The sequence below is a fragment of the Anticarsia gemmatalis genome, chromosome 16 (assembly GCF_050436995.1).
Source record: "Anticarsia gemmatalis isolate Benzon Research Colony breed Stoneville strain chromosome 16, ilAntGemm2 primary, whole genome shotgun sequence".
Taxonomy (NCBI): Eukaryota; Metazoa; Arthropoda; class Insecta; order Lepidoptera; family Erebidae; genus Anticarsia; species Anticarsia gemmatalis.
Genome location: NC_134760.1, coordinates 872,843 through 885,858, shown reverse-complemented (window position 1 = coordinate 885,858; position 13,016 = coordinate 872,843). Strand labels below are relative to the sequence as shown.

Here is a 13,016-nt window from a genome sequence, read left to right as displayed (position 1 = left end):
CACTGATAGACATTATAGCAGCTTTAATGCTTTCCAAAACGACTATAGTTTCCATAAATAACGAAAATGAACCAATAAATAAATAAATCTTTTAATATAATTATTCAGCAGCTAATTTATCATCATTATACAACTGAAAAGTTAAATATCATTGGTTTTAATTCCCCCTAAAGTTTTCAACACATAATTATTTCAAGATCGGATTCAACTCGGCCGCGATAAATTCAGATTTAATTTTAACTTTTATCCAAGCTTTTGTTAAATGAAACACTCTGAAACGCGTCAGTGTTTAATTTTATGTGTCAACCATTTTAAAACGGTTACGAAATTCAGCTCTGAATTTATATGCGTTTTGTATATTCGGAAATGCAAACAAGTATAATAACAATAAGTATGCTGCATGGGGTCTAAGATCATACACACATATACAGGGTGTCCCAAAACTCAACGATAATCCGAGACAGGATGAAAGGCCAAGTCATACCGGTTCTAGGAAAAATAAAAAAAAAATCCATATCACTTAGTTCAGCAATAATAGACATTTTTCAAAAAAGTTAAAATTCCACACCCTTGGTCGCATTTTCAAGTCCTGTGATCACCAATGTCACAATTTCGCTGCGTTTTTTTTTATTTCGTGATCTTTATTAAATATGCTATTAATCGTAAAACAAATTAATGCACAAAGCATTGTTAATTTTCTAAAAAAACGTTAGGTTTTAGTGAGTCATGGTTCACAAAAATATCGTTAGTTAACTTTGACGCTTCATATTAGAAAAAAAAAGGACTACACTACCCTTGGCAAGTTATTTCAAAAGTTGGCGCATTTAAACAAGATTACAAAATGGTGCAACACTTGCCACTTTTCTTGTCAATAAAAATGTTATTTTTATTTGAACGAAGCATGTCCTCACAGATGGATCGGACGCAGTGGTTGAATTTTATGGCCTCATCGCTCCCCCGATCTAAACCCAGAGATATTTTTGACTGTGAATGCATAAAAGAGAAAGTCTATTCGAAATAAATACAAAATCTATCAGAACTTCGCCAGAAAATTGACACAGCGTCAGAAGAAATAATACCAAGGAATTTTGCACAACTGGTGAAAAGGTCTTTTTTAAGGCGTTGCAGAGCCTGTATTCGTGCCAGAGGAAAATGGTATGACTTGGCCTTTCATCCTGTCTCGGATTATCGTTGAGTTTTGGGACACCCTGTATATATAGTTATATACTATGATTATTAAATTAAATGTGAAAGTTTGTGAGAATGTATATTTGTTTCCTAATATTTCATGAAAAAAAAACCCTACCAGATTTTGATGCTATGTAGTGCAGATAGTTTATAGTTATAAATAAGGATACAATATTCATCTTGGCTTTTCCAATGGTTAACGCTGCCTGGGATTCACAATCTTAAAATTTTCATAGCATTTAAGACCCTTTTAGTTGTAGAACAATTCGCAAAAAATATACATACGTTAGAGTGTAAGTATGTTTGTGTATTTCATCTGTTTTAAAGTGTAAAGTGTAATTTCAATGAGAGATATGAATCAGAGATGCCGATATCAAATTTGTTTATTTTTACAACGATTCCACTTAGAATGACTGTAGTGGTTTCCGTACTATATTCGTGAATCAGCTGTCTGTCGAATTCTATTGCTCTTCTTCATTTAGGTCAAAGTATGTTCGAACGTGTATGTTAGTCATAGAACATGATAGTTTAAATTGTAGCTATACCAAATTTGGTAATGGTCTACCTAATTTTAACTACTGGCATTTAAGTAGGTTTTGATGAGCCGTATATCAGGCGAGCAAGTATAATAAGACTTGTGAATACGGATGAAACATTTTTAGAGTTTTCGGGGACCATACCAAGTGGTGTTATTTAGTTCACGCCTGCATAGAAATTAAGTTGAGATATTTTTTTGCAATATTGACATCATGAAAGTAAATAGCTACACTTTTGTCGTTCAGCAGTCTCTACCAGCTCTCTGAGAACAAATTGCTGCAGTCCCTATTTAAGAAATCGTTAACAAACAGTTTTATTATTCCGCGATATTAAAATTGTCCTTTTGCTCAATGCATTCGCAAAGAAAACATGATGCACAATCAACAAAAAATATCTATTTCAGACTGAACAATGTGCCAAATCTCGTCGCATATTAAAACAACGGAAAGTTTACACATTTTTTGTGAATGTCGCATGAAATATTTTGTTAATCTTCCAGTACATAAGCACCGGTTTTTGTTCTTCGCTTTAGCAGTTTATTTTGGCGGTAGTGACCATAGCTGTTCCTTGCGAGGCTACAATTAACTTTTGGAAACCAACTGAGGCAGTGTTATCGGGTTCTTCAATATACTCTTGTCACTCTTTTTAAATTCTTTCTTCTAATGAAGAAAAATAAGTCTATGAAGATGTTTGTGCTTTTCTCTATGGCCTTTAGCTTTAAATCTCTTCTTACAAAATAAAAGGTGTGAATAAAGAAATCTATGAAAACAGCGAGAGGCATTAATAAGAGCTAAGATGTTGTAATGACTATTCCCAGATATGACGTTCAACTGAAAAGCACGCCTATTAAAATTCGCAGATGGCATTAAGTACTTTCTCAGTAAATCACACTAAAACAATAGTCCGTATAAACGACCCCCGCATGTAATTTTATTACAAACAAACAGACTGATACTCAAATCAAAACATTACAATCGCATAAACACACATTTTCATCCACCACCGTTTATTACTGCGCGCAACGGAACGTTATTATCATAACCTCAAAATAATGTAAATCAAACTTTGGCGCGGTTGCCAATTCGAATTGAAATAAACTGCAGAATTATTGTACGAGTTCCATTTGAATGCGAGTTTGTTTCAGCTATTTGATTAGTGTTTTCCCTTTGGAAAGTGTAAACAGTCGTACGGAAACGTTTTGATGTGTCAAACAAACAAATAAATCATGTTCTAACGTCCTGTGTAGTTTTCTTAAGACTTTGAGTGATGTTATTGTAACACAGAGTAACTGGTTACAATTTGTAGCTATTTTACACAAAACGTAACATCGGAACTAGGCACCTACTATTCTGACTGTATTTGCGGTGGGAATTTAAACACACAATAATGCAGTTTCTTGTATGAAAGGATCTCCGAAAGTCTCACGTGATCGGTGTTCCACAAAGATCTGTCATCAGACCCTTTGAGTCGAAAGTCTCGCCTAGGAGACAATATAGTTAAAAGCGAGCTTTTGCCCTACCTAAAGGTACGCCAGTAAAGTCTGAATAAGATGCAAGTGAATATTTTATAAGCGATGTCGGGGTAAGATAGAGAGAACCAGAAAGAAACCAAAAGAGTAAAAAACAGCTTTTGTCCAGCACTAAAGGCTAGCAGTAAATAAAACAGTTCCGTAACTAAAAAAAAATTTAAAAAATATTGCGTGAATTCCAGTTTCAACGAGTTGGCGGTAATGATTTGATAAATTTATGTCTTCCTTTAAAGGGACTGTAACGATCGTAAATGTAGTCGTAAAGCCAGGCTCAATTACGTTTGAATTTTATTATAAACAAACATCACAATATTTCCACAAACTATTTTTAGTGAAGATAGTATAACAGCAAAAAGCGTAAGTCTGTTGGTGCAGTCATGTTTTAGTCATTTCTTCGGTGCGATAACGGATATCCGTTGGTTAATCTGCATTCCTTAAATTACTCATTTTCTTTCAGCGACTTCTTTACGAAGAATTTTAGATATATGCTAGACTTTTAATGATATCTAGATCTATTTTAGTTACGAATCGTTAATTGCCTCACTGACATTTTGAACCGTAATGATCAAAAGATTACCTCAGCAAGCCTCTAGCTATTCACTGTTTCTGTATCTTCCAGCGAATTGCGGGTGCCTTATTTTATTTTACTTAATCTGATCGGATAAGGTATTTACGAAATACTGTTAGCTTTGTAGAAACAAAAGGAATTTTAAGAAAGAAATGGGAAGTTTGTACACATTTCAAAAAAAATCTTCTTTAATTTCTTTACAAAATCTCTTCCACTCATCCCACACAAAATTGAATAAACACATCCAAATCCAAGCAGGTACACATTCATCATTTACGATTATGACAGTTCTCTTTAGCTAATGTCAAATGAAGATGGAGCGCGGGTCAGATGAGTAGTGCGGAACGGTTTGTCAAAGAGCCACGAGGTGTGGCAACACTTATAAATGTGTCAGCTTGTATTTATGACGCAGGATCAAAGAGATTATGTACTTGTTCTTGCGATGATGATACATCTATGAGTGTTATTGGTGCATATTTTTGTTTGTTTTTTAATGTAAATCATTTTATTTACGTTCTGCATGTGTGTTTTAATAAAATATAGAAATAAGATCCTTTGAAGATATGTTGCAGAAAATATATAATTCACTTTCTTACTTCTGTTGCGTATGCGTTATGTCCGGGTTAAATATACGTTTTAAATAAATAATTGTTCAGACAAGTTCTAATGCAGTTACTACGGTCAAATCCTGAAAACCTTTTGCTGCGTTACTATAAAATCCAATAAATATTACGCAGATTTTTTCAGCTCTAGGATTTACGTGCTCAGCAAGGTTTCATATCGTAATATTAGAAAACTTTTTTTCAAACTCAACAGCTGAAACGAAACGATGATGGTGTAGTAACAAATATAATATTTAAAACGAGAATAAAAAATATAGTAAAGTAATTCATGCCAGCGTAATGGCGGACATAAGCTGGAAATAAATTAGTTGTTAGTCTCCCTGTCATAACAAACCCGTAAATGTCCACTGTTAAAAGGAACGGAAACTGATGGGCTTGTATATTCTTTCGACACCATGTGTTTGTCTTGTTTTAAGACCAACATAAAGTACGTTTACGTTACGTTTCTATAGATTTAAAAGTTTAATTTTATCTATAGTCGCTTGATAGTTGAAATACCTGACGAGGGTGTTGTATAAAAGCAATTACCTCAAATCATAAAAATCGAAATAGGCTAGGCTGATAGTTAAGTATTTAATTCCTTCTTGGTTAAAGCCGGTAAAACCCCTAGACTTTCTCTGTTTACTGAATTCACAAATACATTGCGCTACCAATGAGCTTTAAGAATAAGTAGCGCATAAAAGTATTCACCTTCATCTTATTCTGGCTGCATGTAGAGCAAAAGCTCGCTCTATAGGTACTGTCTTATAAGCGAGACTCAAAGGAAGTAGGTAGGTAAGGTGCTACGAAGGCAATGCTCACTTTATATTTTTTCTTACGACTCGCAACAAACAAAATATAGTTTGCATGAAGAGTCGTGAGTTAAGGTTTGATAGAAATTAAAAATCTTAAACCTTTAACTTATATCCAGATAGGTACCTTATTAAGGCTTTTTGGCTCAGCCTTTTTCTAAAAACTTACATTAAAATAAATTCGTTTCATCAATCAAATCAATCCTAAAACGAACCCTGACTGTGCATCATGTCTATAACTATTACGAATGCATAATAAATCATTGTACCGCATCGCACTTCGCACCAGTGGTTTACGCTTTAGCCAACCGTTTGGTCAGTGTGCAGATAAACCGGGTAATTTATGTGCGTGCCCTGATAATGTCTTGAATCCTTACTGTTTATACTGTTATTATAAATGCGAAATTGAGGTTATCTGTTACTGTCTGGATAAACGATTTGCATGAAATATTGCAGAAACACTTGAAACTCCAATTACCTGTGCTTCAAGTTTAGGTTTTTTGTTTAGTGTTTCATTATTAGAACTATCTTAGGAATCATTGAAACTTAATTCGACTTGAAGAATTTAAACGTGATTTGAAGATGTTCAAATCACGTTACCCATATTTTTTGTCTAATAATCAATTTAATGAGAGCCGGGGCGACTACCATTGTATAGTACAACAACTCAGTAGAAAAATCGTATCACGCAAAGTTCTCGGGAGGCGGAGATGTACTTAACACAGTACACATTTGCCAGTTTGATGCAGCTACTATATTTTAAACATACTGTATAATTAATAACAATCTATACAGATTATACTCCATGCCAAGACTCTACTAAGTTGTCGGACTATAGTCTTGTAAGTGTTTAACGATACAGAACTGTCATACTTAGGTAAGTAAGTCGTTTTTAGAGGAAAGCGTTATAGAACAAAATGATTTACATCTTGAAATAAACACCATTGCAATTAAAGGCTTAACAGTGTTGTACAATTACATTATTAATTCGTATTGTTTATGTTTACAATTCAACCTAATTAGCACTACCGGTACTCGGTTTATTCGACTTGACTTTTCTAATCCCTACAATCAAAATAAGCATATGAATGATCCCAGACAATCCGAGTCCAACTATAAGAATATACGAAATATTTTCCGAAAGTGTCATATTATTCTAAAAAGAGCTACAAATGTTGACTAACATTTCAGTATGTACCAAAAGCTTTTAAAACAGATATGTTTACATTTTTAAAACGTTACACACGACATGGCTTAACAAGGGCACCATGTAATATAATCTGTCACGAAAAAAAAAAGTTAATCGCGTTCCGTTCTAATGAAAAGTTCTAAATAAAACTCACATTAAAATAATATTTGGCCATTAAAATAGCTATCTAGGAATTAGAACAATTTATTTTTAACGGAGTATTTGAAAGTAAACGTTTTCAGATTTATTATAGTTATTGTAATTAATTTTATCGATAGACGTTTTCAAAGAAGTTTAGTTTGCGTATGATCAGGTTTTTTCAGCCTAATACATTAAATTTTGTTTATTTTTTTTAGGTTTTCTTAAATAAAACGTGCGAAGATCAAAGCTAACAAGTGCGCGTTGTGGAAAGAGCTTTATTTGCTGACGTTACCGATGTGTTTATGTATGATGTAAATCTCTGCATCGATATCATCTATGGATTTGTAGACTGTTATTGCAATGATGAAACGCATCGGAAATTCAGATCTATAAGCATAATTACTATAGGTTGTGGGCCTATTGAATTAACATAAAGATTTCAGTTGAATGTAGCGTCAGTACACCTGAGTTTCCTAATTACCTACTACGAGTCTACAACCTATAGGTACCTAGGCACATGTAGGTGTATTGATTTTGTCAATGCATTTTGTAGATACCTAGATAAAAAACTGGTAACAAACTCCAACGACAGACTCCGCATGTCGATTAAGTACTTACTTAAGGATACTTCTCTGTTTCCTTTTTTTCAAATTAAATTTTATTGAATTGTTTTGTTAGTAAATATGTTTTAATGCGAGCATTAGTGAAAGAGTAATTAATTTTACACACCTCATTCAAAAACCATACAAAAATAATCACTGATCACATCAACAATAAAACCTTATTTGGATATCTTTCTATAATCTGTCATCCACAACACTTAAAAAAATGAAAAATGGCGCCAAAACAATGGCGGGAAAAAGTTTAGAGGTTAGCGCGCGCGTTTACCCTCGCACAACGGGCAGCTATGACTGAGGCCTGACACAATAAAATTAAGCATTTACACTGTGAACCAACTCCCGAGACGTTTTCGTAATAACCAAAGCTGATCGCGAGCAATGCGCGGCCATTTATTGAGAGTTAATTTGGCAACAGAGCCATGCCAAATGATTTTAATGGCGCGCGTACACCATTCCGCTGAAGTGTGGCTAATGATGACAAAGAAGTAGCCCACTCAGGGAAAATGGCCTCGCCGTGGAAATATGATTTGCTTTGATGTCTGCCAAATTGATAGTTAAGATCGTTGTCTATTAAAATTATGGTTTTCAATGTCGTTATAATTATTTCTTGAATATGACATTTCGTAATGAAAGTGGTGGATTTACGACGTATAATAATTTTCAGTCATAAACGTAGGTTGTTAGTAACCTTACTTACTTACTGCTAATTTACGCAATCCCCGAAGCGTCACAAGCTTACAGAGTATCAGTAGCATAGTAAGAAAAATCCAAAACAGCCCGCAGAGTCAGACTAGCCTGTGTATTGTCGCTATTATAAGTCTTCAAATTTTCCTTCAATTTCGAGAGAACCCATAGATACCTAACAAATCACAATATAAATCCCAGCTAATTGTAACTGCACGATGGTACCTAAATTGGTCAACAGTCGCGGACTTTCGACCAAGACACATTCTATGACTAGGGGAGCTTATAAGAGCCACGGGAGTGTCCTACGTTTTAATTATTTTTATTTTATTCTTCAACATCGGCCTTGTAGAGTACCTACATAATACTTTCTTAATTATACCAATTAAATAAAGTTCATGACTACCGAAACACAGACTTCGTGACTGGAACAACATGTGACAAAATGGAATTGTAAGGCACAAAATTATTGATCACCCATCAAAAATTTTTCTTCAGCAAAGTTGCATTACCTCGCCAACTTTACGATGCGTGGGGTTGCTCCGTCATACACCCACGCTTAATGACGTAGATAACAACAAAACATTATGCAGAAAAGAGCATGTGATTGTTCATACGCACTCCCATACTCTAGTTCTAACAACTCGTGATTCTACACTCATTCAGTTCTAAGAAATTTTCGTCAATCTTACGTTTAAAGCTTTGTTTATTTTCATTCAGTGTTTGCACAATTCGTTTTAGTTCAAACCTTCAATGGTTTCTGAGGATAGATTCATGAATCACGGGATGAAAAGAGCTTAAGGGCGGTGATTTCCTAAAACTATGAAAGATAAACAGGTGGTACTACAGTGGGAATTGTTTAATATCCGTTATGATGAGTTGCCAGGAAGTTTATTATTTTCAAAGCACCATAAATAGCTGGTTTACACCTGGCTACTTCTAAGGATTCTGGCTGTAGATGATTAATGCATTATTAGGAAAAATATCGAGAGTTTATTTAGCTTGAGTTCTGCTGATTGCAAAACGGAAAAGCTGTTGACGGTCAATTCTTAGTAAAAATCATTACAGAAGCAGTAATGTTTTAGATGTAGACGAAGGTATCTTCTATAATATATATCCGAAGGCTTAGGTAGAGGTTTATGATATACACCCACATTTCGCCATTAATAGTAATAGTCCGCGCCTTAAGTTTAAATTAGAAAAGCCCTATAGCTCTTTTCCCGACCGGGTATCAAGCCCTGGACTTTGTGTTTAGCAGTCGGTGAATACTTTGATCCGAAACTAGAACTTATTTACCAGCCAAAAACGAACGGCACGTCCAGACTCTGTGCCTTAAGTTATTGTCGTTGATAATTAGCTAAACCAAATACCTATGTATCATACGACACTTTATGGTCTTATAAACTTATTGCATTAAGTACTTAAATAATTTAACAGACGAACTCAAGCCGAGAAAAGAACAATCAAAATTAACAGTATTTATAGTTTAAAGCGCGGATAAATTAAAATATCAAGCGCGATAATCTCGGTCACATTCCTCGTGTCATATTTATTATAGCCGTGTAATCCCGTCTATAATAAGCCTGTCTCTGCGAGGACACAGATTTATAAACAAAGGAGGGTCATTAAAACGTTTATTTTGGACGTTGTGCGACCAACTGCAGACAACGGGTGGAGTAACGCAGGGAAAATACGCGAGCAATTGTTTAAGCCTTTGAGTTTAGTCTTTAAACGTAATCACGTCTGTTTTACACGGAGGTTTAGGTTTTAGATAGAACCGAGGTGTATGAAATACTATCGCCATTATCTATTTTAGTTCTATTTAATAGGGCCATAGTGGGCGAGCCTATTGCCATTTACCCAGCACGTAATCAAACTGTGGGCTTCTTTAAAAAAATATATAAATTAGAAAATATTTATAGCAGTTTTTTCGACCCAGGAATCAAATACAGGACCACAGAGACAGTAGAAAAAAGTTCCGCATTTGATTTTGAAATATTTTGCAGAAACAATCTAAAACTCTTTGAATAACGACAAGATAAATGCATCCGATGAGGAAGCTTGAAAGTAATTCCAAAGCCTTAATAAGTTACAGTTGTCTCCTCTGACTTGTACCAAAACATTTCTGGCACGACAATGAGATCAATGCATGCGATGTATTTATATTAGAGAATACTTAAGGGTTATGCAAGTGCAGCACAACACTCCAATATGGTGCACCAGGTCGACAACCTAATAATTGCTTTTAGTAGCAATTGAGCGGTAGCGATCGTAGCGAACCACTTCAGTCGATATAAGGATTTTTTTAGTTAAGACTTCTTTTGAGAACCGATCGAATCGATCAAACTCTCAGTCTTTCCAAATCTATCAATATAGGTACGAAAATATATGAATGATTACAAGTTTGGTGGAGTGAAGCCCTAACCCCACCCTGGATTGGGAGGCGACCCTTGCCCTGCAGTGGGACAGTAATGGATTTAAAAATATTAATTATTGAATGGCCTATAAAACGCACAGCTTTTAAGGTGGCATCGCAATTCCACTGCGTCGGCAAGCCGTAAGTTTGATTCCCACTCGAAAGTAATGCCATTACTGAATAGGTATGTGTTAGATAAGTCAAGTATTCTAGCAATCTTATTTACGTAACTATCTATTCTAATAAGCTTAAAAGAATGTATTGTGCATCTTACACCGTGTCACCGTGTACATCAGTGATTTCTTTAGCTGCTATATTATTAAGAATTTGATAGCACAAAAAAGTTATTACCGTATTATTTATTGACGCCAATTACATAGTACTTACCTACCGTTCCACAACTACGAGTTACTACAAACTATTGAAACTATGCTTACTCGCTGGGACTCATTGACTAGGTACGTATATGTTGTATGTATAGTTAACAACATTGCAGCGAATTGTTTCGCCCATTAACGCCGCGCCTAACATCTTGCCAGCAATATCTTGGCGCCACCCAACGCGAACCTTCTAGTAACCTAATGACACTCGCCTCAGTCGCCTCTATACCTCTATGGCGCAATGGTGGCGTATGCTGGTATTTTGAGGCTGCGATTATGTTTATTTATTGATTGAAATTGGATCTCCAACAATGAATACCCTAAATATACATTTACCATAACAATATGTGTGTACCCAATCTCGTTGTTCCACAAAACTGCGGCACTCGGTACCACCGGAATATTGCGTGCGGGTCTCGTCTATTAGGGGCTTCTTTGAAAAGTTAAAATAGTTATTGATGATCAAAATCTAGCGATGGTCAATGTATCTACAGGTATATAATAAAAAAGTAAAGCAAAGATATAAAATCTATAAAATTGATTTATTCATATCATAATAACTATTGCTACATTACTATCAATAAATCGTATTCATTGTACCAATTATTATTAATTAAAACTACTATTGTTTAGCACTTTGATATTAAGCTTCCAAGTTAAATGCTGAGAAAATTTCACATATTTTACAAGTAAAACTATTAAAATATATAAAATTCTCCCTCAGATATAGACTTATACTAAATTGATTAACATTTTGTCTTCTATTAGCTAATGACGGATATACAAGGCATAATAGAGTTTAACTCTTGCAAAATCTATGCAGCAATATGTATGTACAGCATGAGTTACACATAAAAACAAGAACTATTGTATTATACTAACGTCTTGATCAATGAATGTGTCTGAATAACAAGTGTATTACTTTCACAAATAAATATCTGGATATCATCAATACATGAGCAACTTATAAAGAAAATTCTATTAATATAGTAGAAATTTCTTATATAGCAACATTTGGATTATTAATAAAATCTTACCAACAATTATAAAAGTAAGGCACAATAAAATGAGCGTATGTCAGCTCTTTTTAAAAATTCAAAACTTCTTCAACTTTGGGTAGTTCCAACACTTTTTTTTTCGTATCACAGTTGTCCTTATGTCACAAATCATAGTTGAAGTAGTTGTGTCGTCGTTCCAAGTCTCTGATCTCTACGATGTCAGCCTTCAATCTCAGTTTGAGTATCTCCCTCCATATAGCCTCTCTGTGGTCTTTGTTTGTGATTCCCATGCGGAGTAGTGTGTTGTCATTGATTCGGACTAATGCTCTGCCTGTTATGTCATGCTAGAAATAAACAAAATTGACTTAGGTGTCATATAAATTAGTCTGAGAATTATTTGGACAATCTATTTACAGCCTTAGGCAAGAGTTAATTCTGCAACATAAGAACTATAAATATTTAATTTTAGCATTTTATTCACAACAATCACATATGAACAACTGAAAATCCAATTCACTCTTTGATATCCTGTGTAGATTATTATAGGTATTATGAATCATCCTATATTGTTCTTATCAAATAACTTAGTACCACAAGTAAGATGTTCAAGGTTCATACATAATAATATAAAAGTGATAGCTCACCTCATGAAACTTTTCCCAGTATAAACTATAATAGTCGCTGCAGTGTCGTCGTAACCACTTCTGAACATCGGCCTCAGTCCATAAGTTCAGGGCTTTGGGCCGAGCTGTTTTTGTCTGGAAAAGCAAAAAACTTCGATGAAATACCAACATTGAATGTTAGCTAAGAAGTTAAATGTATGGCGGTTATATCATATAGTTATCTTGAAATTCACTATGCAATTATGGCACAAATTACAACAATTACAAAGAACTTGTGAGTGATGTTTTTACCTTTGTAGATTTATTGGAATTCAAACTGGAGTCTTCCACCATTGTCATTTGTCTCACAAAACAAGTGCTTGGTAGACAATTTCACGGCTAGCTATATAGCCCTAGGAATGATTAGCAGTTTTGATAAAAACAGCAAAACATTCAGGAATCTGTTGATATTTTTTTGATACGGGTTTTTTGATGGATTAAAACGTCATTTTTGACAATTAATGACAACCTGCTGAACTTACTGCCCTTGACAATCAATTTACTTGTTTCGGATACACCTTTCTCTCATATTGTAAAAAAATATTAAACTTGGAAATATAATAATATCGAAATAGCTATTTAAAATTTCCTTAGTTTTTGACTTTATTAATCTATCAAAATAAAAAATGAAAACTATAATTTTATTTGAAATAATTTTGGATATAAGTTGCGTTTTAGAGGTTTACGATCT

The 13,016-nt window shown here is 34.3% G+C and overlaps 2 protein-coding genes across 4 annotated transcripts in view; both read right to left on the bottom strand.

The window, feature by feature from the left end:
- Positions 1 to 7,531, bottom strand: part of LOC142979460 (SET domain-containing protein SmydA-8-like) — a 39,680-nt gene extending 32,149 nt beyond the window's left edge. Inside the window, exon 1 of one of the 3 annotated variants that reach the window (XM_076124368.1) lies at positions 7,510 to 7,531. The gene's annotated coding sequence lies outside the window, so the exon portion shown is untranslated. The other 2 variants (XM_076124367.1, XM_076124369.1) reach the window with 2 other exon arrangements.
- Positions 7,532 to 11,188: 3,657 nt separating this feature from the next.
- On the bottom strand, positions 11,189 to 12,780 carry ave (sterile alpha motif domain-containing protein aveugle). Its single transcript, XM_076124108.1, has 3 exons — positions 12,578 to 12,780; positions 12,308 to 12,421; positions 11,189 to 12,007 (listed from the first exon to the last, which is right to left on the bottom strand). Exons 1-3 carry the CDS (start codon positions 12,623 to 12,625, stop codon positions 11,825 to 11,827), a joined length of 345 nt encoding a protein of 114 aa, XP_075980223.1. The 5' UTR covers positions 12,626 to 12,780; the 3' UTR covers positions 11,189 to 11,824.
- Positions 12,781 to 13,016: the final 236 nt, after the last annotated feature.